The following is a 24,666-nucleotide window of genomic DNA, read 5'->3' as shown; positions in this document are numbered from 1 at the left end:
GTGTCCTTTGCGTTGTTTAACTTTTTGTTATTATTTTTTAACTAGAGCAGTGTCCTATGAGAACAAATGTTACACTTGAAATCAAATGCCTTTGTAGTTTCACCCCTCAGGCTTTCACAAGTGGTAGCAATGAACCAAGTCTAAGCTGCTGTAAATGCATGTGACTGCTTTTGACACCTTCTCTTTTTTTAGCAATGTCAGACGCTGTGGAAACTTTTGACCACTAAGATTGAGCCTTACTGAAGACAGCTTGATCTTTCCATTCTGTTGTCATGCACTGACCACAAACACAACACAGAGATCAACAGTCTGCACTGTGAACTCTTAAATGAGGCTGGTGATCTCTCTGCTCTGTTTTCCACTGTAATGCTAAATAACACATAATATTAAAAACAATAATGAAAATAATCATTATAAAATATGGCATATCCTTATGCATTTGTCAGATGTTCTATGTATATGTTAAGTATATATTACATGTTTAATACAGATAATATATATATATATATATATATATATATATATATATATATATATATATATATATATTACCTCTTTAAAGATAATTAAAAACATATCACTAAACAAAATATTATATATGTACATATTTTTGAGGAATAAACTTTCAGTGTTATTAGTGTGATAAAATAGAAACTGTCCATAACTATATAAAGCAGACATCGATTGTTTATACTGAAGTTATGGAACAAATCAAATATATATAAATATATCAAAGTAACCACAAAAAACTTCAAACACTTACAATCAATTTCATATCTGTTGTGCAATATTCTAATTCGAATAGAGTTATTTTGCTCTTCTTGTCAGTTCTTCCTGTTTTCATCAGCAGGGGGAGCAGAATAAGTATAATTAAAATTTTTAAGTTTTAAAATTTAAGATTTACATGAGCTATGATGAAATCGATGCACCGTACATATTTTATTATGCTCTTATTTAAAACTTATGCTTGTGCTGGAAATCATATACTTAAATAGGTGTTGTGGTCAACCGGCCCCGGCTTGTAACACTCTCATGCCATTTTATCTTTATCTTGGATTCAATAATTTTGCCAGCTTTTTTTTTTATTTCTTTTAATTAGCAATTGTATTTCTTTTTGGAACTGATTGGTTGTATGCTTCATTGATACGAGCTTATGCACATCAGTTTTTAAGTAAAAATAAGCATTATTCGTGGATAATATTGGTTAAATTCACTCTGACTGAAGCGCATAAGATCAGATCAGTGAGGCCCATGACCAATTAGTTCCAGAATTAAATACAAAACTTATGCTAACTGGAAGAAAACAATTTGATAAAAAAAAATAGTTTAATATTTGTTTATAATATTTTTATGCAAACACAATAACTGGGGACATACATGAATAAATATCTTTAGTGATATGTAACTAGTAAAACTGTCCAGTAAGATCTCAGATAATATTTTTTCTCTCTTTCTCTCTGTAGAAGTAGGGTGGGCTATTTGTGTTTTTTTGGTAATGGAAAGTAATGTGAAGACAAAGGTTGGTGATTTTGTGTGTGCGTGTGTGTGCCTGTGTGTGTGGCTTTGATGCAGCAAGAGTTGTGAAAGAAAAACTAAATGGGTCTTGTGTTGCGGGTGGAAACTACTTAAACCATGATGCATGTTCATGCTCACACTGAGAGCAAAGGTGCTGATCCATTTTCACTTTGTTACATTTATTACGTTTAATTTTTTAAAATATATATTTGTCACTTATTCTTATTATACGTGTGTGTGTGTGTGTGTGTGTGTGTGTGTGTGTGTGTGTGTGTGGACACAAATTAGTGTAATGACATGGGTATTACACTGCTTTAGCAACATAAATGTGTTTTATGAGCTGTTTCTTAATAATTCCTAATTAAAATAGCTTTAAAAAGATAATAAACACTTTAAATACTTCAAATGCTGAAAAGTTTGTGTGAGGGGTAGGGTTAGGGTAAGAGGATAGAAAATACCGTTTGGACTGTATTAAAATCATTACATCTATGTAGAGTCCCAATAAACTATAACAATCAACATGAGTGTGTGTTTATTTCACAGGGACCATTCAAAATAACATTACTGCATGGTGTTAAGCTACAGCTCTATATACTACTATTACAGACATAAAAAATATTACCAACCAACAATCTAAAATTCAAAATACAATAATACAATATGTAAAAAAATCCAAATAACTAATTAAGTAAAATAATTTTACTCAAAATAATTAATAATTACAAGATTTGTGTCGTATGAATCGTGCATTGAATAGGTAATTTGATCTAATTATACAAGATACAAAGCTGATCCGCTGATGTTCACCGGAGCAGGTTTAACTCTACACTAAGCAGGTTTTTCCTGTAACTCACTTAACAGGATATGATGTCATTCACTCACACAGCCCCTCTTTTAGTTTGACTCACGTGTTTGGCCTGACTGCTTTCCAGTCTGATGACTGATTTCATCTTCTCTTACTTTTCTGCCGGACTTCTGCTGGAGATTTTTCCGGGTGGGACTAATGTTTTCTTCTGTCTCTGATTTTAATCATGAGTAAAGCTTGTGCCACACAGTGAGGAGAGAGAGAGTGAGTGGGTGTCAAACAGGCTAAAGGTACTGCAGACAGACAGTCTCATGCACATCAAATGGAAGAAGAGTGTCTCAAGCTCGTTTGTGTATTTTGAGCAACTGATTAAATCTCACCACAGTACTGGGGTGTAAACGGGGGTGTGATCTTGTGGTTTGTGGTGTAGTTTTATCAATCATTAAATTAGATCCCATCACCATTCACATTCGAAACAAATAAAAATAGCATAATTGTGAGTTTTTATCCCCATCCATGTTGCAATGGTATCTGAAAAAGAAATACAAAGAGCACGGGGGTCCGTTTCTGTCTTCTTATGAAGAAAAAAACATGGCATATTGCTCAAATAACACTTTATTCACATGCAGAACAACATGAACATTAGAGAACACAGTAAGCATGAGCTAGTTGTCTGTGATTATTTTTACAGAATAAAGAGTCTAACTGTAAACATTTACGTTTAATATTTATTCAGAACATAACATAATCTCAATTATGATTTATCATATGGTATTTAAAGTGGCTCTGTTTAGCAAACAATATTTGCAATTATACATATTCAGTATTACGATACAGAGTTTTTATATTTCAGTCCGGAGTACTCCGTCGGCCTTTGACTCTCCTCTCGCTGCTGTCTTGAGTTTCGGCTTGTGAATTTTAAAGCAGCATAATTCAAATCGGAGGTCCTGTGGTACTAAAATAAAAGATATAAATATATTTAAGAAACGTTTCCATTAAGTGATGTACATCATCTAAGCCACAGTTGTCTAAATACTTGACCTTTAACATATCATTTTATCTGTCCAAGTAATACAAACCTGTACACTTGACACTACATCATCTGTAGCATGAACGGGTTGAGATGTGTTTCCTGTTAAAAGATAAAATGATATATGATTTTTAGTACTTTGAAATGCCATTTCCAGGCATTATGTTAATTTTCTTTAATACATTTTACATGATAGTTCTGAATAATTAAAAATAGGTCATGTTTTCATTTTAATGTATATCCTTGTGTATTTAATATGATGTATTATTAATATAAATACATTAAAGTGAGCTGTTACCTTTCATCTTTTTCACACAAAGTAGAATATTAGTGATGAAGCTTACAGTCAGCAGTGCTGCAAGGCCAATTAGTATGTAGATATTTATGTGTTGGCCTTTACCTTCATCTGAAACAAGTAACACATAACTTGAATGCACCACATTCTTTGTCCTGCATACAGCATGCAATTAAAGAAGCATGTGATTAATTTTGCATCAACAGAAATTCAATATTACAGATGAACAACATGTTTTAAACACTTTATGGTACTCTATGTGTTATACTACACAGTTTTAGATGTCAAAAGGTTTTGTCTTGACATTGTATGACACACAAGAAACTCAAACTTGGTCATCAATGGTAAAATGGCTGCTTAAGATACACAACTTGTTATAAATTGTATTAAATACACTTACCATAAGAAGCCAGATTAATTCCATTTCCAAATAAAATTTCCTTACACGTGACCACAGCACAGTAGTAAGTCCCATCATCAGAGGGCTTGATGTTTCTCAAAGAGAGACTGTAGACACAGCTCTTGGTAGGAGAAACAGTCATTGAGCTGTTTTTACAACTTCCTTGAGTGTAAATGATTCCTGAATGGGATTTTTCTAAACCCTGTTTGAACCAGTAGACTTTGTGATCATCTCCACAACTCTCTTGTTGATTTTGGATTGTACATAGTAGAGTTACATTTCCACCGGACGATGTTATTTCAGGGTGAGGCTGCTTTAGAATATGAATCCTGTTGGATTTAGAACCTGCTGAAGAAATATTATGAATTTGAGACTGTAAAACATTACAAATTTCATAAAGAGTTAGTCTAAATATTGATCACCCACCTCTAAGCACTAGATTAGTTCCTGCTCCAAAGTGGACAACATTAGAGAAAGAAACAGCACAGAAGTATGTAGCTGAATCAGATTCTGCCGTTTTTTGAATAGTCAAATTAAAGCTGCCACTCAATGTATCTACTCTAAAGCGTTTTGACTTTTCAAAATCATCATAAAGTACACTTTTTTGAGTCCAGTGATATGAAGAGGCTACAAGAACAGGTCTCTCTCCCAGAGTCTGTTTTAACCACATGACTCTATTCAGTTGTTCTTTTGGGTGAAAGCAGTATAATGTCACATCATCGCCTACTTGAACTGCTACATCTTCTGTCTGCCGAATACTTGTAGAATATTGCATTGCTGTAAATAATGCGAAGACATTTGTTGAAACATAAGCGACATAATAAAAAGTAAAGAAGGTTTAAGAAAAACTTGTGAAACCAAGTTTTGTACTTACATGGTTTATAAAAGAGAACACATACAATGAACAGAATGACATACATTTTCAGATGACCTTCAGTGCTCAACCTTAGATTCTCTGAAACCTTTCCTCTGCTTTGAGTGGAAGCATCATCACATCATTGCATTGGCTCTCTGAGCTAACATGTCATTGCTCATTTCCTTGTTTAACTTCTGCTTCTAACAGATGTGGAACATTATCATCAAATCTTTAATGATTTGTAAAGTATTTATTCTGATGTAGATCAGGATTTAAACAAAGTATCAATGACGCTATACATATTTAAAATAACTAGCATTGTTTAAACTCGATACACTGATCAGTTTCTACATTAGACAAAGGAAAATTCCACTTTATAGTACATATCAGAGTAGGGCCAATAGATGTGGACTCACAAACACACACAAACACGAACTTGGTTTAATTTTGAAAGATTTTGATGAAAATATCACACTTTACAACAAATGCATAACCGATATTGATACATATTAAGTTGTGGTGCAACAAACAACAACAACAACAAAGATCCACTTGGAATTTCTTGCAGTGGAAACTGCTTAACATTTACAGTATTTCAAGAGTTGGACTACAAACCCGTGATTTTAAACCCTGAAAGAAATGACATTTATATTGTAAAAGGATGAGGAGTTATGAACATAAATGGCAGGTGTGTTCAAATATTCAAATGAATGCAAATGAAGTGTTGAAGTGCTACTGTAAATCTTTATATAAAAGCATTTGCATGATGAATGATGAAAGAATATTCTGTAAGTGAATTTACATGAGCATAATATGTTGGAAATCAAGATAAAAATGTATATTTTTGTCTGCTTTTCTCTATTTGTGATACCTCACTGCCATCACCTGGTTGCTTGTAATAGTAGTATGCTACAATGTCACATGACCTCATCATATTGCATGTTTCAGCAAATGGCATCCAGTTGTCATCTTGGATATTTAAAACAGTTCAAATTTTGTTAAAACATCCAGTCAACAAGAACCAAAACTGACCATTTTTAATGCACTATTAATTGGTGCACATTGTCCTGGAAATTTTTTTATAATAATATTAATTTATTATTAGAAAATAAATAAACCTCTCCTTAGTTCAGCATCACCAGTCTTTCCCTGAAACTACTATAAAAACCTACACTTTTCTACAACTTTTTCTACCACTTTTCTACCATTTTTTTAGTGATCTGTGAAATCAAGTCCCGGCCTTCTTTTTTCTCCACAGTGAATTTCCTTTTTTACTCAAAAACATCCTGATGAATTTAATTAATCTGTCTGATCAAATAATGATTAAAGAAGTATATGTTCAAATATTGTATTTGATATTTTTCTATTACATTCTTAACACTGCAAATGAAAGGTCAAATCAAGTGCATTGCATTATGGGATACACTATTCAACATTACATGCTCTGTCAGCGAGAAAGTAACCATATTGTGTTAGAGATGAATAACCAAATAAGAAGGTTGACCTAAATCTAATTTTATTCGAGCTGATGAACACAGTGCTTTCACATCTAGTTACATCTTTACAGGATGTGGTTATGCTTTTATATAATTTTTCATGTCAGCTCCCAGAAGTGCTAATGTTAACACCCACAACACGTTTCTTGAAAAAAAAAAACATGTTTAACACGATGCAGAATAAGCACAGGCTATAATTAGAGACACAAATATGGAATATTACTAATGCACTCCTGGAGTTCAATATTATAAATATTATGGTACGTTTAAATGATCAGCAGCTATAAGTTTCATATCTTGTCTCGCAATGTCGGTACAGAGTACGTTGTGTCCTCTAAGGTCCTTTTTCTCTGACCTCTTTTAGTGGAAAGGTTCAGAGCAGCATAGTTAACGTCATCTGTGTTGCGGTACTACAAGAAAAAATTAGGAGACCTTTAATTTTTTTTTTCAGCACTCTATATTAACCTACGAGAGTTAACTGTTATTTATACATCTGATTGTCCAAACCTGAACTCTTGTTGTATCGTCATTGGTAATCTGGATTTGTTGAGGCGTTCTATCTGTTAGAAGTCAAATAAAGCATTATGAGAAGATTTAAACTCTTCTGTTTGTTTGAACCCAGTATTGCATTTTATAACTGTTCTTTCTTAGAATTAGGTTTGACAATAATATTAATAATAATAATAATAGTGCTTAAACTGAAAGATTGCAAAAATTAAGAAGACACGTGGTCTTACCTTTTCTTCTCAATGGTATACAGAGCAAAATATTGATGGTAAAACTGACTATGCACATCAATGCAAGGCCAATTATTATAAAATATGGCATCCTCTCGCTATTAAATTCATCTGAAACACAAGAAACATTGTGCAACTTTAGAAAGTGGGTTCAAAAATAGTTTGTCAAATTAAGTTTAATACCCACTATTTGTTACTGTTTAAACACATACAGTACTACACATACTACGGTACATAACTTATTGCATGTTGAATTAGATTGTAAATTATAGTCCTGCATGGATATGGTTATAAAGAGCATGACTTTTATGTTTGATGTTCATTTGATTGGATTGGCCAATTTAAAATCTATTTAAATTTAAAACTAAAATGCTAAAGTCTCTTAGGATTAAGCGACTTTGTTTAATATACCATATATATTGGTAGTAGCAGAAGTAGTAGACGTTTCTAAACCAGAAGTATGTCACACATCTGAATACAGAAAGTTCAGCAAACAAAAACACAATAATAATAATAACAACAGGAAAAAGGATTTGGACTAATCTATCTTATAAAAGCTTGGTATTATGTATAATTCTTATATAGTAAATTGTTTACGATATTTCTACTTTGCAAGTTGCTTCGGTTAAAAATGTGTCTGTTAAAAAATACTACTACTCAAACATAATGCACTTACCTTCAATGACCAACGTCGTGCCATTTCCAAATAAAACTTCATCACAAGTTACCACAGCGCAGTAGTACAGTCCAGCATCAGAGAGACCAACATTCATCTTAGGGAGGTTATAAAGACAGCTCTGCATAGGAGAGGAGGCAGCAGAGTTCTTCCCACACCCATTGTTCATGTCTCCATGAGTATAAACCATTCCTGGATGGATACTGTCTGAACTGCGTCTGTACCAGTAAACTAGTTGCACTCCATTCTCACACATCTTCCCTTCTACTGAGCACTGCAAAGTCACATTGCTTCCTGGCTTTATAACATTAAGCATAGGCTGTTGAATAACAGCAGGTTTGAGGTCTGCACCTATAAGGGGGGAAAAAAGTATTAACACTTGACAATAAATGGAATTGTCAATCGAAAAGTTTAAATATTATAACACTCACCTTTAACCAGCAAAACAGTTCCAGTGCTGAAGGAAATAACATTAGCAAAGGCAGCTCCACAGAAATACGTGCCTGAATCAGATTTCAAGGTTCTCAAGATGGTTAAATTAAAACTATAATCCTCTCTCACTGCATGAAAACGATGATTTGCTTCCAAGTCGGGAGAAAATTCATTTGGTTGAGAGTGGTGATATGATGACACTATTAGGAGAGGTTTCTCTCCAAGGACCTGTTTATACCATAGTACTCGGTGTAACTGATCATTTACAATGAGACAAGGTAATAATATATTCCCTCCCTCTTTCACGGTTAAAACCTGATCCACATGAGCAACATTGCAATTGAGTTCACCTGTTGAAAAAATGATTAACATAGGTTTCAAAGATGACATGTAGATGATTAGTAAAAGAATGATTGAATGATGCATTGTTTTGTACTTACAGACTTCATGAAGAAAAAGAAAGAGCATCATGTAGATGTTATTATTCATTGTATCTTCGTCCTGGGTCTTCTGCACTTCTGTCTACATGAGGTTCTGAGTCTATGAATCAATTTGCTCTCTGAGGTACAGTATGACTTCATCATGTGACTCTATTGGTTCTCTGCATTCACAAATTACTGCCCCTTTCCTGAAGTAAGCTGCTAAGTATAGTGTGTAAACAGCTGCAACTAGTAGACTTCTAATCTTACCAGAAGGCCAAATTAATGAAATGAAAGAGACGCTTAGGGTGACACCATGCAAAATCTAAATAACTATGTTACAATATTTTATGACATGTGAACTTTAATATAAAATGACTGCAACACTGTAGGACAAGTACATGGTATGATGATACTAAAACATCAGAGCAGTCTAAAAAAGGAAGAAGAAAACAATCATTTGAAGGAGTGTTGTATGAAGATTATAGTTTCTTAAATGAAAGCTATTGTATGCTGTTACTACAGTATATAGTGAATAAAGAGTATTATCTGTAAATCTGTGTTTATGTGCAATGACATCTGACTGCCATCACCTGGAGGTGACTAGTAGTACATTTCAATATAACGCTGCACACATACTACATACTAGTACGTATATGCTACATCTACTATATCTTTTTTAATGTTTGGGTCACTGTTATTGTTTTTTTTTTTTTTTTAATAATACATTTGTTGTTGTTGTTGTTGTTTGTTTAGGGTGGGGGGCGGTTACGGCAAGCTGTTTTTTCTCCTCATTTACAAAATGTTGCCCCTCTCCATGGTGCTGAATTTCATGGTAAGTTATTGTAAACACACAAAGATTTTTTTCTCCATGTTTTAATGTGTAAAATTTAGACACTGAATAACATGATGACCACACACTCCTATTGCCCTTTACAACAACATTAAAAAAAATCTACAAAAGACAGTAACAGACATTTGCCCCCATCACTTTGTCAACTTTAAACGTTTAAAATAGTAAAATAAATTTTAATCAATAAAAAAAAAAATGAGTACATTGTCTTGCAACTGAATGTTCCAATGCTCATATGAGACCACGTAATGTGATAGTCCTTTTAAAAAATTAATAGCCAAAAAAAAAACTTGACAAGCATTAAGAATGAGGAGATCCTTGTTTTATGTTTCTTGTTTGACGGACAGATGCATAGACGACAGAGGCTGCCTCTTCACGGCTTTTCATTTTTCGTATAGGCTGGTGTGGAGAGAACTGCAGCGATGCATAATTTTCCGAGTCTATGTCTGCAGCCTAATAAGAGAATGATATAATTTTAACAATACTAGTACTGTTTTATATATATATATATATATATATATATATATATATATATATATATATATATATATATATATATAAAATATATAATACTCTATGTAACATAATATAATGTTCTGAATGGTTTATAAATGTATTAAATGATTCATGATTATAATTTTTATTTGACAGGTAAAGTTAGTGCTCTTTCCCCCCATAGCTACATATAATGTAAAAGTATAAAGCTTACCTGGGCTGTAGACTGTACATGGTCAACACCTTCAGAATGTAACATAAAGGTGATATGATGATAAAATAATAAAAGTGAATATACAGTGCTGAATTTTCTAGATTTCTGCATTAATATGACCCAAAAGATTATCTGGTTTTCATGTAAATCCTGAAAGTTGACAAATAGAACCCATATTACATATCTGTGAGTGTCAAAAAATGTGAGTGTCTAGGATTAGCAGTTAATTTGAAATCGAAATTAGAGTCCATCTGTTAAGAGGTGTTTTAAATCAGTGGGATGGCTCAGGTGTCAGTGTGTGCCCTGTCACATTCAAAGAACATGGATCTATCAAAGTTTGATCATGTTTGTGGAAGTGTATATCATCGCACAAACAAAATAGATCTCCAAGGACCTCAGAAAAATAGTTGTTGTTGCTCATCAGACTATAAACAAGCTACAGGTAGTCCAAAATGCAGCAGCTAGAGTCCTTACAAGGTCAAGAAAATATGATCATACTACCCCAATTTTACAGTCTCTGCACTGGCTACCTATTAAGTTCCGTATTAGTTACAAATTATCATTACTTACCTATAAGGACCTGAATGGTTTAGCTCCTGCATACCTAACTAGCCTTCTGCCACGTTACAACCCATCACGCACCCTAAGGTCACAAAACACTGCACTTTTGGTAGTTCCTAGGATAGCAAAGTCCACTAAAGGAGGTAGAGCTTTCTCACATTTGGCTCCCAAACTCTGGAATAGCCTTCCTGATAATGTTCGGGGTTCAGACACACTCTCTCTGTTTAAATCTAGATTAAAAATGCATCTCTTTCGCCAAGCATTTGAATAATGTATCTCTTAAATTGTGAGTGTAGTTGCATCTGATCAAATGTGCTTTTTTATTCATTAGCTTGGGTTAAACTAATTTTAGTTCGTTGGATCAGCAGCTATGCTAATGATGTCTCTATTTTGTTTCTATGTTTTGCCACGGGATTTACATCACGTGGTAACTAGGATTTACACAAGCTCCAGTCTGGATCCAGAACACCTGAGAAGAGATGATGCTGAGGACCTCAGATGATGCTAACCCTGAATCAACAAACAGAACTAACAATTATTGCTACATGTGTGACTGCATCATATAATAATTATTAATTAATAATATTAATGTTCATCGTCTAGCTGACTACCTGTTGTATTAATTTTTTCAAAAAATTTTGTCAAACATGCACAAACTGACAGTCACCACCATAAGCTACTACTAAATATTGTAGAAACATAATTTTCTGTAAAGTTGCTTTGTAACGATTTGTATTGTAAAAAGCACTATACAAATAAACTTGAATTGAATTGAACTATAAAAGTAAACAAAACCATCTCTAAAGAGTTAATATTGAGGAAAATTATTATTATTATTATTATTATTATTATTATTATTATTATTATTATTATTATTATTATTATTACAATTATTACCATCACCAGATCTGGTCTACCAGCAAAGATCGCTCTAAAAATAAAATGTGTAATAGTCTGCGAAGCTGCAAAGGACCTCAGGGTATCTTCTAAGTAGCTAAAGGCCTTTCTCACATTGGCTAATGTTAATGTTCATGTGTCCACCATCAGGAGAACACTTAACACCCATGATAGGCAGAGTTACAAGGAGAAAGCCACTGATCAAAAAAAAAAAAAAAAACATTGCTGGCTGTCTGCAGTTTGCCAAAGGTCATGTGGACAAACCAGTGGGCTACTGGAGAAATGCTTTTTGGATGGATGAGTAAAAAATGTACATTTTAGTTTAAATGAGAAGCGTTATATTTGGAGAAAGGAAAACACTGCATGCCGGCATTAGAATCTTATCCCATCTGTGAAACATGGTGTTAGTAGTATCATGGTTTGGGTCTGTTTTGCTGCATCTGGGCCAAGAACAGATTGTCATCATTGATTGAACAACAAATTCTGAATTAAATTAAACCACCAAATTCTAAAGGAAACCTTCAGGAAATCTGTCTGAGAACGAGTCTCGAGAGAAAGTGGGTCATGTAGCAAGACAACAGCCTCAAGCACATAAGTCATTTTGCAGATTATATTTTGGGTCATATTTATGCAGAAATATATATATATACACACACACACGTATACTGTTCATTTTGGTAATAATATAATTAAGGCAATATTTATATTTTTGTTAAATGTTTTTAGACAAAGATTTAAAATTGTACTTTTTTTAAGTTAATTTTAAATAAAATTTTACCTCTGTGTGTAGATCTTCTCCATAACAGCGCCATGATTATATTCACTATCAGTGATATCACTAATACAGCAGAAAGCAGTGTGATGATATAAGCCATTGTTTTCTGGAGAGCAACTGGGGGGAAAAAAATTAATTTTCTAATCTTAATATAAACAGTCCAAATGGAAATATTTCCTATTTTCTATTATCTAATTTTGGAATTTCATGGAAACTAAATACTGATTTCGGAAATCTATTGGCAAAATATGAAACAGATATTACGAATAAAGAGGTATGTGAGCAATAAAAGCATGCTTTACCATCAGCTATCAATTTAGTTCCATTTCCAACGATTAGCTTTCCACATGTGACCACGCTGCAAAAGTACGTTTCATCACTGGCGAGGCTTTTGGGGACTTTGTGCACACAGCTCTGTACAGTTGATCCAGTCACAGAGATCGTCTCACACTGATCCTTTCTATCTCCATCAGCGTAAATGATTCCTGGATGGGACTCTCTTGGTTTGTATCTTAGCCAGTAGACACTCTGCCCTCCCGAACAACTCTCACCAAATATTGAACAATGAAGAGTCACTGAGTCTCCTACATGATGTGAGTCCAAAACAGGATGCTGAATTATTTTAACCGGCTTTGCATCTATGATGAAAAATATTATACTTTACAGTAGCAGTAATAATAAAACAAGCCTTTTAATCAAACTTACATTCCAAGTTTCCACTCACCATCAACTGTCAGATAAGTTCCCCCTCCAAAGTACAGCTTCTCATACAGTAGCACACCACAGTGATAATAGGCAGCATCTCTGGAGTTAATCTTGTTGAATATTAATGTAGATTTCTTGTCATCAACTTTGAATTGAAGTCTTGATTCATTGAGAACTTCTCCTTGAAGTTTTATCTCCTTGTAATATGTGGAAACTATAGGGTTCAACTTTCGTCCTGGGATTTGTTTCAGCCAAAACCAGGCCACAACTGGATCGGCGGTTGTGTGACATTCCAGGATGACCGAACCACCCATAGATGCTGTGATTGAGACGTTTGGCTGAAAAACACTGGGGATCATAGATGCACCTGAAATAAACAGAAAAAAAGTCATGATGAGTCCAGGAAAGTCAACCATTTTACCTTTTTTTTAATATACATATATAATGTAGTTCGTACATCTGAGGCATAATAGACATTTGGGAGTTTAATGTAAATTAATCTAATAAACAATAGTTTGAAAATAACTGAATAATAACAATCTTATTTTTTGTGATGTATAATGAATAATCTTTCAAGGTTATTGACACTAATCAAATAAGCACATTTGTGACACTGATCGTGTTAACTCTTTTGTAGAGACAATCTTCTGCCAAAGTACATAATGCTCTTTGGATCATTATGAAATCATGCTTGAAAACATGACATCAGCTCGAGTGCTGCTCCTATTAATAAAAAAAAAAGTACCGGATACTTCTAAATGTATTTTTTAGTTAAACTTTTAAACTCAAGATATTTTGTCATTATAATTGGTAATAAAACATATTTAAAACATTGTCAAATATTTCTAAAAAGCCACAAAAATACTAAACAAATAAATAAATGATAATATGTATATGCATAGATTACTTACATGATATGCAAGACATAAGAATATATGCACGCAGAGCAAACATCTTGAGAGCTGGCATTAGAGAAGTCTCCATCCTGAGGACAAAAGGAGAATATGATATGATTTATTTCATCATGTATGCAAATTACCCACACTACGAAACAAGTTCTCATTGGTCGTGCAAAGTTATAATCATATAAACCTTCTTGGTCTTGTACTTGACACCCCCTCGTCCTAATTAACGTTTCCATGAACAAGTCTTTGACCTAGTGGACTTCTTGCAGTCAACACAGTACAAAACGCCATTCCCCAAAACACAGATAATCCTTATTAATTCATGTTCTGAAAAGAGAAATTACAAAATGCACACTGAACGAAACTCCTGTAGGGAACTCTATTATCCATGAGATCTTTGGGACCCTATGACACCACATTGTGTTATATCTAGTTATTCGATACACAGTGGAAACAGATCAGTTGAATGCTGTGAATGTTATGGATAAGCAACCAAATGTCACATATTGTATAATACAACAACCAGATTCTTTATCTAAAGGTCAAAAGGTCAGCAAACAGCTTTGTATCTTTATGTTTTGCATTTTAGAAGATGTGCAGTATAAAGTAAATGTACATAACCTCTGTCGGTCACAGTCATTTGTTTGTGTAAGTTGGTTTACTTTTACAGACAGTTAAATTTTGGGGGTCTGTGGAGGCTTTTGTGGTTGGTTGGGTGGGCCATAAGTGGTTAACGCTTCAGAACTGAACTCTTTGGTCACCTGAATTTTTCAAAATATCTTATTTTATAACACACAGGTTTGGATATTTTCTTGTAAATGACAGAATTTTCATTTTTGAGTGGACTATCCCTTTAATAAAGCAGATAATGGTGAATAATGTTTATCATTTGTGATGGCTACTGATGACTCCCTACATTGTTCAAACTGCTTAAAGGGATAGTTCACTTAAAATTAATTCATAAATGAAAATTCTGTACTTATTTACTCACTACTTTCTGACCATAGAGTGGAAGTCAATGGAAGCACCATCTTCATTTGATTACCAAAGTTCTTCAAAATATCCTTTTGCATATGTGTTCCCCAAAAGAAAGAAAGTTATACAAGTTGGAACCAATAATGACAGATTTTTCTTTTTGTGAAATATCTCTTTAAACACCTATAACTAATGTTAGTGAAATGAGAAAACACAACGTTTGAGTTTCGCACTCAATCATTTGCAATCAATTTAATTAATTTGGACTTTTCACCAGACAAACATCATTCACTGTTTCTATGACATCACAGAAATAAACTACCTCACAACAAAAGTATTTTAAAATCATAATGAATGTCTATAATATTAGCAGGCTAGGACTGAGAGTGGCACTTCTATTAATAGCATTGTGTAGCTTGTGCATGTCTCAGCAGTTTTCTCCAACACTTGTGTAGGTACATTTATTGTAAAAGGTCATTGGTGGCACAAGCGCAAACACACATAAACAGAAATCAGGTCAGCACAACACACATCCTGAAACAGAAACAAGTGAGGATCTGCTATCGCTTTTGTGCAAAAACCACAACGTTAGACCATTGCACATACAGAGACCTATTTTGCAGCTGACCGCAAAGAGCACACTTTGACCATTCTGAGCGGTAGGAAATTATGTGGGTTGGTTATCACACGTGAAAACACCTAGATAAACATCCTTTGTGTGTTGGGGGGGGGGGGGGGTGCGTGTGTGTGTGTGTGTTGGTGTGTAAAAATCTTTTACACACAAAAACATATTAGAGTATCTAATATTATTTAATATTTAAAAAGGTAAATGTTAAATTTTACCACAAACCCCTGTATTGCTTTGTAAATTTTATAGCATTTACCATCCAAGTAGATGCAACAGAAATCAATTTTCATTTGCAATTCCATCAACTGGAATCATTTCCAATTGAACTATCTGTTGCCATCAGTATGACACCTGTTTAATTGAAACACTTGAAGCCTGATGTTTTAAGCAACACCATTGTGCATAACCTCATCATTATGCATATTGCCATTCCAGACACATGATGCTATAGCCTATTAACAGTGTGGACCACATACAACAATATCACTAATTATCATTTCTGTGTCATAAGGGAGAAGAGTGGATCAGTGGATCATTAAAAATAGCTTTTTTTCATAACATTACATTTGAATTTCACTAAATGAAATAATATAATATAATAATAATATAATAAACCTTATTATATATATAGTCCCTTTAAAAGTGGCATGTTGAAACACATTACATAAAAATATTACATTAAAAGATACACATAACAGGGCAGGCAGTAAAAAACAAAACAAAAAAAGACAATATAATAAAAAACAAAATAATCTATAATAAAAATAATATATTTTAATGGACGATTTAAAATTACTTATTCTTTATTCTTATTCTGCATTCCTAATCTCAGAGAACAGGGAATTCCACAATTTAGGAACCAAAGAAGAAAAAGCCAGATCACCCACGGTTTTTAGCCATGTTGTTTGACATGACCAGCTACAGAAGAGCGTAGAGCAAGTGTAGGAGTGTAGGGGGTTAAAAGGAAAGTATTAAAGGTACAGGTTGTAGGACCTGCCACTGGAGGGCACACCACCAAAACAATAAAAATCCCGTGGTTTGATGATGCTAAGGAGGAGCGTGGAATGATGGGATTTGTTGTCTTCCACCCAACTGCTGAGAGCCATCAATCAGACGAAAAGATAAATCATGGATTTAATGCGAGTTCAACGGTTTGCATGAATAGATTACATACAAAGTCAATACAAAGACGCGATGAGACTATAGTCCTCGCGCGGGTCTAAAGACGCGATGCCCCGCGTTTGGCGTGTATGCCCCATAATACTAATCTTGTTGATCATTATAATAGCATACGTTTTCTGTAAAGATATGAATCAAAACAATTCACCTGTTGAGTAAAACACAAGCGAGATCGGCATGTCTTTCTAGTTGATGTTTGTCGCGAAGCTCTCTCCATCTAGAAAATGCAACACCGTTATTGATCTTTATTCTTTCTCTCCTCTTGTCCCAAACTCTTCTTGGGTCGTTTGGTTGGCCCGTACACTTACGTTTACGGGAGCTGTGCTTGTCGACAGAACCAGTGGCAGATTTATGGACTCTCTATGGGTCCGCCCTTAACTTTATGCCTCCACATCCCCCCGATAGCCTCTAAGACAGTAAAAGATTGTCTGCGAGCTTCTCCTCCTGTCAATACGGTAATTTCTCTACTGTGCGACAGAGAGTTGCAGGCTATGACGCAATTGTTAGCCTATTTTTACAAAAACGTATTTTACGGGACCATAACGTAACATGCAAGGTAATGGGGCCTTTTATAAATTTTCGTGTTTCTTTAGAAATAATTAATGGACAAATGGAGTCTTTAAACGCCTCAGTTGTAAAGTTATTCGCTGTCAAAGTGATGCCAAAATGAATGGGAGTCAATGGAATGCTAATAGCAGATGGGGGTCCGCTAATCAATGGCGGCGCCAAAGGAAGCTTCAATAAAATATGAAACCCTGCCCCCCTGGAATTTTCTCATGGTTTACAAGTAGTTGAAAACATTAGAGATATTGCTAGTAATCAGCTGGACAAAATATATAACACTAGCCTAGTGGTTTTTGGATATTTTACTGCATATGTACAAATTGTACCTTTAAGTAAATGTTACAGATGGCTCTTACATAATTGATTTTATGTCAAATCTATGTTTCCAGATCAAAATAGGTTGCTAATGGTAATTTATTATACAAATAAATTACCCTGATAAGGCTGTTTTATTGTCCAGTTAAAGTGGCTGCCATGTGGAGATCACCAAATATTCACTTTTTCTTGGATTTTCATTTTATCCTGAGCTGCTATGGCGTTTATGACTATAGGGTCGTCACTTGATAACTCAAAATGCACTGTACCATTACAATCTTTAGTTCCCAGCTTTTTGTTTTTGACTTATTCTGTGCTCACCAATCAGGTTAAGCTGAATAGTAAAGCTGAAATCATGTAGTGTATACTGGGTGTCTGATCTCACCCTATTTGATATGTACTGGTTTAGTCCCTGACACTAGTATAAAATTCTAAAATACTTTTGCCAATTCTGGACTCCAAATATTCACAGTTTTTTATTGTTATGGCAGACACCTTGTCCGGGTAAATGAAACCGACATTACTTTCAAAGCTCAAATGGGGCTAATCTGCATCTCGGTTATCTACTGGAGTAAAAAAAATATAAATAAATAAATATAATTCAGATGACATAAGTAGTTAAACAGTTAAGGATTTCATAGTGGTAAGAGTAATGTTGCATGTTAATTTTTAAATGTTGAACATAACCAAATGACACACAGTGTGTAAAGATGGAAGGAAACAAATATGACAGGAAAATCACTCTTGTGGACACCCCAGGCTGGTGGAAGAGTGACCAGTTATGTGAGTGTGAAAGTGAAGCTTATTAAGAGAACCACTTTCTGTCCGCCGGGACTTCATGTTTGTCTTCTGGTGATAGAGGTTGATATTGCTTTCACAAACAAGCACAGGAATCAGCTGAAGGTCACATGCAGCTCACAGGTGATTATATTTGGAATCACACCATAGTAGTATTTACAAAGCTCAGATATTTTAAAAACAAAACTATACAACAGTTTGTAGAACGAGAAGAGGAAAACTTTTACAAGCTTACTCAAAAATTTGGAAACAGATATATTGGCTTTGACAGTGATGTTAATACTCTGAGATATAAGATTTTTCATTAAAAAAAAAATCATCTGTTTGATGTTGATGCCACAAAACTGACAGATGTGGAAATTAAACTGAAAATGTGGAGGAGAAAGCAACTGCTATAGGGAACTGAAGGTTTTGGAGAAGAGAGGAAAACTGGAAGAAAATAAAAATGCAGGTCAGTTTCCAGTCTTTAACACAAACCGTTGAAGTCTGTCAGTCGTGTGATGGATGTGAATGGGAATCACAGCTTAAATATATACAATAAAAAAAACATACACAAACAAGACCAAATTAAACCCTGCGGCTCATGAAGATACATTGATGTGTAAAGACACAAAACGATCAGACTGTGCAAGAAACTGAACAGAATTTATATCAGGATTATTTTTTACCTCTGATTCATGCAATGTCCGAACTGTTCTGAGTGTGTTCTCGAGCAGCAGGCACGAGAAGCGGGATTTATACTTGTGCCTGGCTCCACATCGCGACCCTACGCTGACTGTGCACACACCTTCCCAAATGGACGAGGCCTTTGTACTTGTTGTGTTGGCCGTTGTACTATTTTTTGAATTGACAGGAGCCGATGAGAATTAATTGTCCCCTAAAACCATCAGGAATGACCAGTGAGAAGAAGTCATTTTCCCATGCAAGTCTTGTGATGAATGAGTTGATGAATTCATAATTTCTTTATTTACAAACTTGAAACAATGTTAAACTATTGGCAACAACTTTAAGCAAATAGTGTATAATTAGAATCTAAATTAATTCTAAATCTATTTATATACAATAAAAATAAAACGTACATCAAATAAAAAGCCTTGGACAAACCATGCAAAAAAAGCATTGTTTTCCGTCAAAAAGCACCTGATGGAGTTGAACTTCAAATTAAACTGCTTTTGTTTCACACAAACGCAGGCTCAGATGTGCATGTTCGGCTAGAGTTGCCCTGAACTCATGCATCTTCGATGATCAAAATGATCAATGTATACTTTTTTTTATTTATCTGTTTCTTGTTCAATTGTTTTCTTGTTATTCCTTGAAACATTGATTTAAAGCGTCAGTTATTGCATTATAATTTCAGTCAACCCAATAAAACCCTTTGTTACCCCAAACTACATATAAAAGCCTGATCAGTGGCATAAAAGTAACCAATGCAGCTACTTAATCCTTTGCTACTCCTTAATGCATGAACTTCCCCTTTAAATAATAAGTGATGCCGTGCCCATTAAGTGCTGTTCGGGTGCTCTGTAAGGATTCATTAAACTCAATAAAGTGGTTTAATAAAGGATGTTCTGATCTCGTGAATTAGCCAATTTTTCTATACCAATAACAAGGCATTGGTGCAAAAACACACACCTTTTGGAAAAAAAACTAACACATGATTTATAAACTGCTACAAACACAGCCTAAAAAAAAGACAGAATTTGTGCACTTTATTACTGTACCAATATTTAAAATTGGCCTTTGAACTGAAAAAAACTTTGAACTTTGAAAAAAACTAACAAACTGCCAAATCACTAACAGAGCCCATTGATCTAATGGCATTGATGAACGCTCTAAATGCAAATTTACACACAACAATCAGGCAGCAATTCACAGGGCTCTGATCCAATGGCATATAGCCATCTTCAGTTTGACAGTACTCTAGCCCAATGATGTTAGGAGATCCAGTGGGGACGGCAGTTATAATTCAGGGTGGCCATGCCACTCTTTATCACAACCCTGCTAAAATGTAACAATGTAGTGCCATTATGAGCGTTCACTGGCTCCCCTTTAGCTGGTGTTTGTACAGGTGACAGCCTAGCTCACCTATGCCTAGAAACGGCACTGCTGCCACCTATCTCTCAAGTGGATCATTGACACTCCTAATTGAGATTGTAGATTTTTAGAGGAGCAGATGGAAGTCATAATAGAAAACTTAAGAACACTTGGAGATGAGGTATGGAAGCAAACCATGGAACAGATGTTTTTGAAAGCATGAAAGATGACTGCACCCAAATGAATCAGTTACTGGAGAAGACTGATGAAATGAATCTGGAAAATGCTTTGCTGAACAGCAAAGAAGAACATCAGGGAAGGAAAAAGAAGTCTCAAAAAACTTAAATGCATTCAGAGTGGCTTCAAGTTGAGGATGTAAAGAAATTAATTAATGAAGAATGGGAGAGGAGTGACACCAGTTGGCAGAAAAAGAATGAGTATAGCTGTACGTCTAGATTGTATGTTTAATAATTTGTGTGTTCTGTATGTAAACTTCATTTTGGTTAAATGAATGCAGGATTATTTGTCAAGAAACACCAGCTAAAAGCTTCACTTGAGAGGGAATGAAATCATCGGGAAGCAGTAGAACGCTCTAGAATAGAGTATTGGCAAACATTTCTGGATGTCTATGGTAAGTCACAGGGAAATAATTATACAAAAAAAAAAATTTCACAATTTTAATTTCATAAGAATCATTAGCGGGTACTCTACCTATTAAAGTTTATTAACATTATATATTATATATCAGTCAGTCTAAAGAATGTCAGGTAACTAAAGCTTAGTTTTTATTTCCTTGTAATAAAATGTCCTCACATGTCGATGAAGATGATATACAGATGTCTTCAGCTAAGGTGGAAAGTTGGCTTCAGAGGCATCATTTAGACTATGGAAATGTTTCCAGCTGAAGAACTAGACAAACCTGAATAGGATAGTAATTCATTATGCATTGTTTTATTTTTGTCATGCAGTTGTTAAAATCACAAGTGCAGAAGTGTTATACCACTACTATGGTATATTTCATAAATATCATGTTTGTCTTCAACTACATATGTCCACTATAAACTCTACTGTTGTTTATTATTGAACATTTTTATTATCTATTATGTTATTGATCAGCATTTACAGACAACATTTTTTTCTAAATTGCAAGCCAAAGGGAAAAAATATATATTTTTGAGTATAAGTTGCAGTAATTTATATTTTTAGCAATTTTAGTAATTTCTACTTTTTTGACAGCAAGTCAAAAACATTTTGTGAAGAAACTCCATTAAAACATGTGATCTCTTGGCTTGTAGATCACTTCACTGTATTCAGTTAGATGTCTGTTGTTTGATCTTCTGGCCGGAGGAACAGAGGCAAAATTCACAGCCGCATAATTCACATCTGTATCTCCAATCTGTTAAAAAAATGCATAGAATTTTTTTTCTGCTTGAGAGCCAAAACTCCTTTTTATATATGTAGCACTATTTTTTAAGTGATTGGAAGTTTATATGAGAATATATTAGGAAACTGATTTTATTTAAAAACAATACAATTGAAATTACCTCATATGACGGAGATGCTATATTTTTAGATCCTTCAAAATGGGCAGAACATTTTTGTTAAACTTTGATATGCATCTTTGTGATTGGATATTTAAATTGTTTTACAATATTTCAATATTTTGATATTACATTGTGTAAAACTTTATACCACTATCCTATCCAATTAAACTCTGCTTAACTAATGAAAGTTGGGTGGAACTTTAACTTTTTGCCTTTTTCTCCAGTTTTTATAATAATCAACCAAAAGTATGATTATTACCATTACAAACACAACATTGCAGGATATCAAGCAAAGTAACACAGGATCCCATACTTTTGGATTACTGTTATCTGAAATAGAGAGAGAGAAAAAATTATAAAGTAATGACGTGCTGCTCATAGTAAAGATCTGTGAACACATTGCTGCATAGAGCATATGTTCTCTGCAGATACTTTTCCATGACTTTAGATATTTAAACCATATATTTTAAGTGTTTGAATGTCATTGCATTTGTAGTGCAAGCATCCTTTTCAAGTGAAACATTTCTCAAACAATTTTACATTTTAAATGATAAAACAATAGGTATGTTACACCGGTTTAAGCATGACTAGAACTGACTTAATAGAATCAGTAAACACACTTTAAGACCTGTTGGGGAAAGTGAATGGAAAAATAGCTTAAAAGTGCAGTTATGTTTGCTGAAGCCCCTTGGTTGTATAATTTGTAAAATGCAATATAATTCATTATTATATTATTACATTATATTCAAATTTTAAGTGTGTCTTAAGGGTACAGATACTTTTTGCAATCACTGTTGTGGAGGTGACAGTTAAAAAAAATCAGGTAGTTAAGTCATAGTAATAAAATGAAGAATTTACCAGTATTTTTTAAAGTGGTTCTATTCACAACTTCTTTCTCCTCACATCCCACATTAAGGTGTTTGGTCTCAGTTCCTTAGAAGTAGCAAATAAAGATGTCAGGGATTAGACTGTTGGTTTAAAATGACTTACAAACAGGAGAAGTTAGCTAAAATAATCTACTTTAAAAGGAAATGTAAAAGACAGTAGCATGTTGAATATATTTTACCTTTTAGCATCAGATGTGCTCCAGAAATAAATTGTATTTTATTCAAGAAAACTGTCCCGCAGTAGTATTTTCCGATGTCCTCCTTGGTTGTAGCTTTGATGTTGAGGTGAAAAGAATCTTCACTTGCTGAAATATCGAATCTCCCGTTTTTAACTTCATTCTCAAATTGGATATCTCTCCCAATGTTGTATGATAATACAATAAGACGAGGAATCTGATCAGTTCTCTGTTTATACCAAACCATTGTGCTGCCAAAATAGTTTTTTGTCAGGAAACATTTGAATGTAACATCATCTCCCAGCTGGAATGTTCGTAATGAGACAATTTCACTACTGTTATCAGGTCGACCTCCAGCTGAAACAGAAAAGAGATTTCATTTTTAACACCTTTTACACTTCACTTCACTAAGTATGTATGCACGCTTGGAATTGATATATAGATATTTATAAGATAAAAAATCTACTTACTTGCACAAAAGATCAGAATGGCCCAAATGATCATGTTTGAAGCAATGAATGTGTATAATGCTTTTTAGAAGACTTGCATGGGATGTGATTGGACACTTTCAAACCAAGACTGTGATTGGTTGAATTCAGTCTGGTATCTCTCACTCCACTCCAAAATTGAAGCAAAAGTGTTACTAAAGATATTGGGTAAGGATCAGTGACTCTGTCACTGTATTGTCTGTAATAAAAGACGTGGTCAAATGTAAAGGCAGCAAGATTAGTTTGTGAAGGCATCAGTGCTTCATATCACATTTTAATTACGTCAGTCTCCAGATTTTCAATGAAACATAGATAATTACAGAACTCCCATTTTAACTTACAAAAAGTAATTAGCCTTTTTAAGTCATAATAGATTAAATCAAAGGTCCGCAATACATATAAGTGCAGGCAATATTCAATGATGGCAAAATCTTATGTATATGAACCTAAATGGTCTAAAGTTTAAGTGTAAATCATTTTGTTATTTTTAGTACTTTGAAATAAAAACTGACAATGAAAATACTACCTACATTCTCTTTAAAGGTTATATATTTTATACCTCTAATGTTTGTAATAATTAATGGACTACACATACAGTAATGCATACATAAGATCGCAGTATGTGAACTTGCCACAAATTAAGTTTGTTTTTTGTAGTGCTGCATGTGTGAAAACAGTTTGTGGTTTTCTTGTTTTTCTAAAGATGGTCATCAGAAGTGACTATCGACCACATTAGCACCATATTTAGTAATCATAAAAAAACAGGTCACAGCGGGACAGACGTGCATCCTGTGTGTACATGTGAGTGAAAGTGCAGGCGCAATTGTTTGTTTTCATAGTCATAGGTGTAACACTGGCTCTGAAATGTTTCACGACCACAGTGTTAATTCATCGGAAAAGTGAGAATGCAGAAGACCATTGCATGTTCAGACCTCCTTTGCACTGCAGGTGTGAGTAGGTGTTTCTGGCAACCACATATTAAACATGTGGAACAAAACTACAACCTTTTAAA

General features: G+C 34.1%; 3 protein-coding genes across 3 annotated transcripts; all 3 read right to left on the bottom strand.

The window, feature by feature from the left end:
* Nucleotides 1–2,928: 2,928 nt before the first annotated feature.
* On the bottom strand, nucleotides 2,929–5,936 carry LOC128017291 (immunoglobulin kappa light chain). The gene is made up of 5 exons (XM_052602605.1): nucleotides 4,472–5,936; nucleotides 4,046–4,390; nucleotides 3,649–3,756; nucleotides 3,400–3,452; nucleotides 2,929–3,275 (listed from the first exon to the last, which is right to left on the bottom strand). The coding sequence occupies exons 1-5, from the start codon at nucleotides 4,818–4,820 to the stop codon at nucleotides 3,147–3,149; spliced, it is 984 nt and encodes a 327-aa protein (XP_052458565.1). The 5' UTR covers nucleotides 4,821–5,936; the 3' UTR covers nucleotides 2,929–3,146.
* Nucleotides 5,937–6,108: 172 nt separating this feature from the next.
* On the bottom strand, nucleotides 6,109–8,822 carry LOC128017290 (uncharacterized). The gene is made up of 6 exons (XM_052602604.1): nucleotides 8,683–8,822; nucleotides 8,242–8,592; nucleotides 7,811–8,161; nucleotides 7,135–7,245; nucleotides 6,905–6,957; nucleotides 6,109–6,807 (listed from the first exon to the last, which is right to left on the bottom strand). Exons 1-6 carry the CDS (start codon nucleotides 8,729–8,731, stop codon nucleotides 6,688–6,690), a joined length of 1,035 nt encoding a protein of 344 aa, XP_052458564.1. The 5' UTR covers nucleotides 8,732–8,822; the 3' UTR covers nucleotides 6,109–6,687.
* Nucleotides 8,823–9,457: 635 nt separating this feature from the next.
* Nucleotides 9,458–24,063, bottom strand: LOC128017525 (uncharacterized). Its single transcript, XM_052602932.1, has 11 exons — nucleotides 23,637–24,063; nucleotides 23,170–23,523; nucleotides 22,962–23,036; nucleotides 22,283–22,433; nucleotides 16,585–16,587; nucleotides 14,073–14,146; nucleotides 13,181–13,528; nucleotides 12,759–13,094; nucleotides 12,460–12,573; nucleotides 10,224–10,252; nucleotides 9,458–9,967 (listed from the first exon to the last, which is right to left on the bottom strand). The coding sequence occupies exons 1-11, from the start codon at nucleotides 23,668–23,670 to the stop codon at nucleotides 9,815–9,817; spliced, it is 1,671 nt and encodes a 556-aa protein (XP_052458892.1). The 5' UTR covers nucleotides 23,671–24,063; the 3' UTR covers nucleotides 9,458–9,814.
* Nucleotides 24,064–24,666: the final 603 nt, after the last annotated feature.

The sequence above is a fragment of the Carassius gibelio genome, chromosome A7 (genome assembly GCF_023724105.1).
Source record: "Carassius gibelio isolate Cgi1373 ecotype wild population from Czech Republic chromosome A7, carGib1.2-hapl.c, whole genome shotgun sequence".
Lineage (NCBI taxonomy): Eukaryota > Metazoa > Chordata > Actinopteri > Cypriniformes > Cyprinidae > Carassius > Carassius gibelio.
The sequence above is the reverse complement of the archived record's forward strand: the minus strand, read 5'-3'. Positions and strand labels throughout refer to the sequence as shown.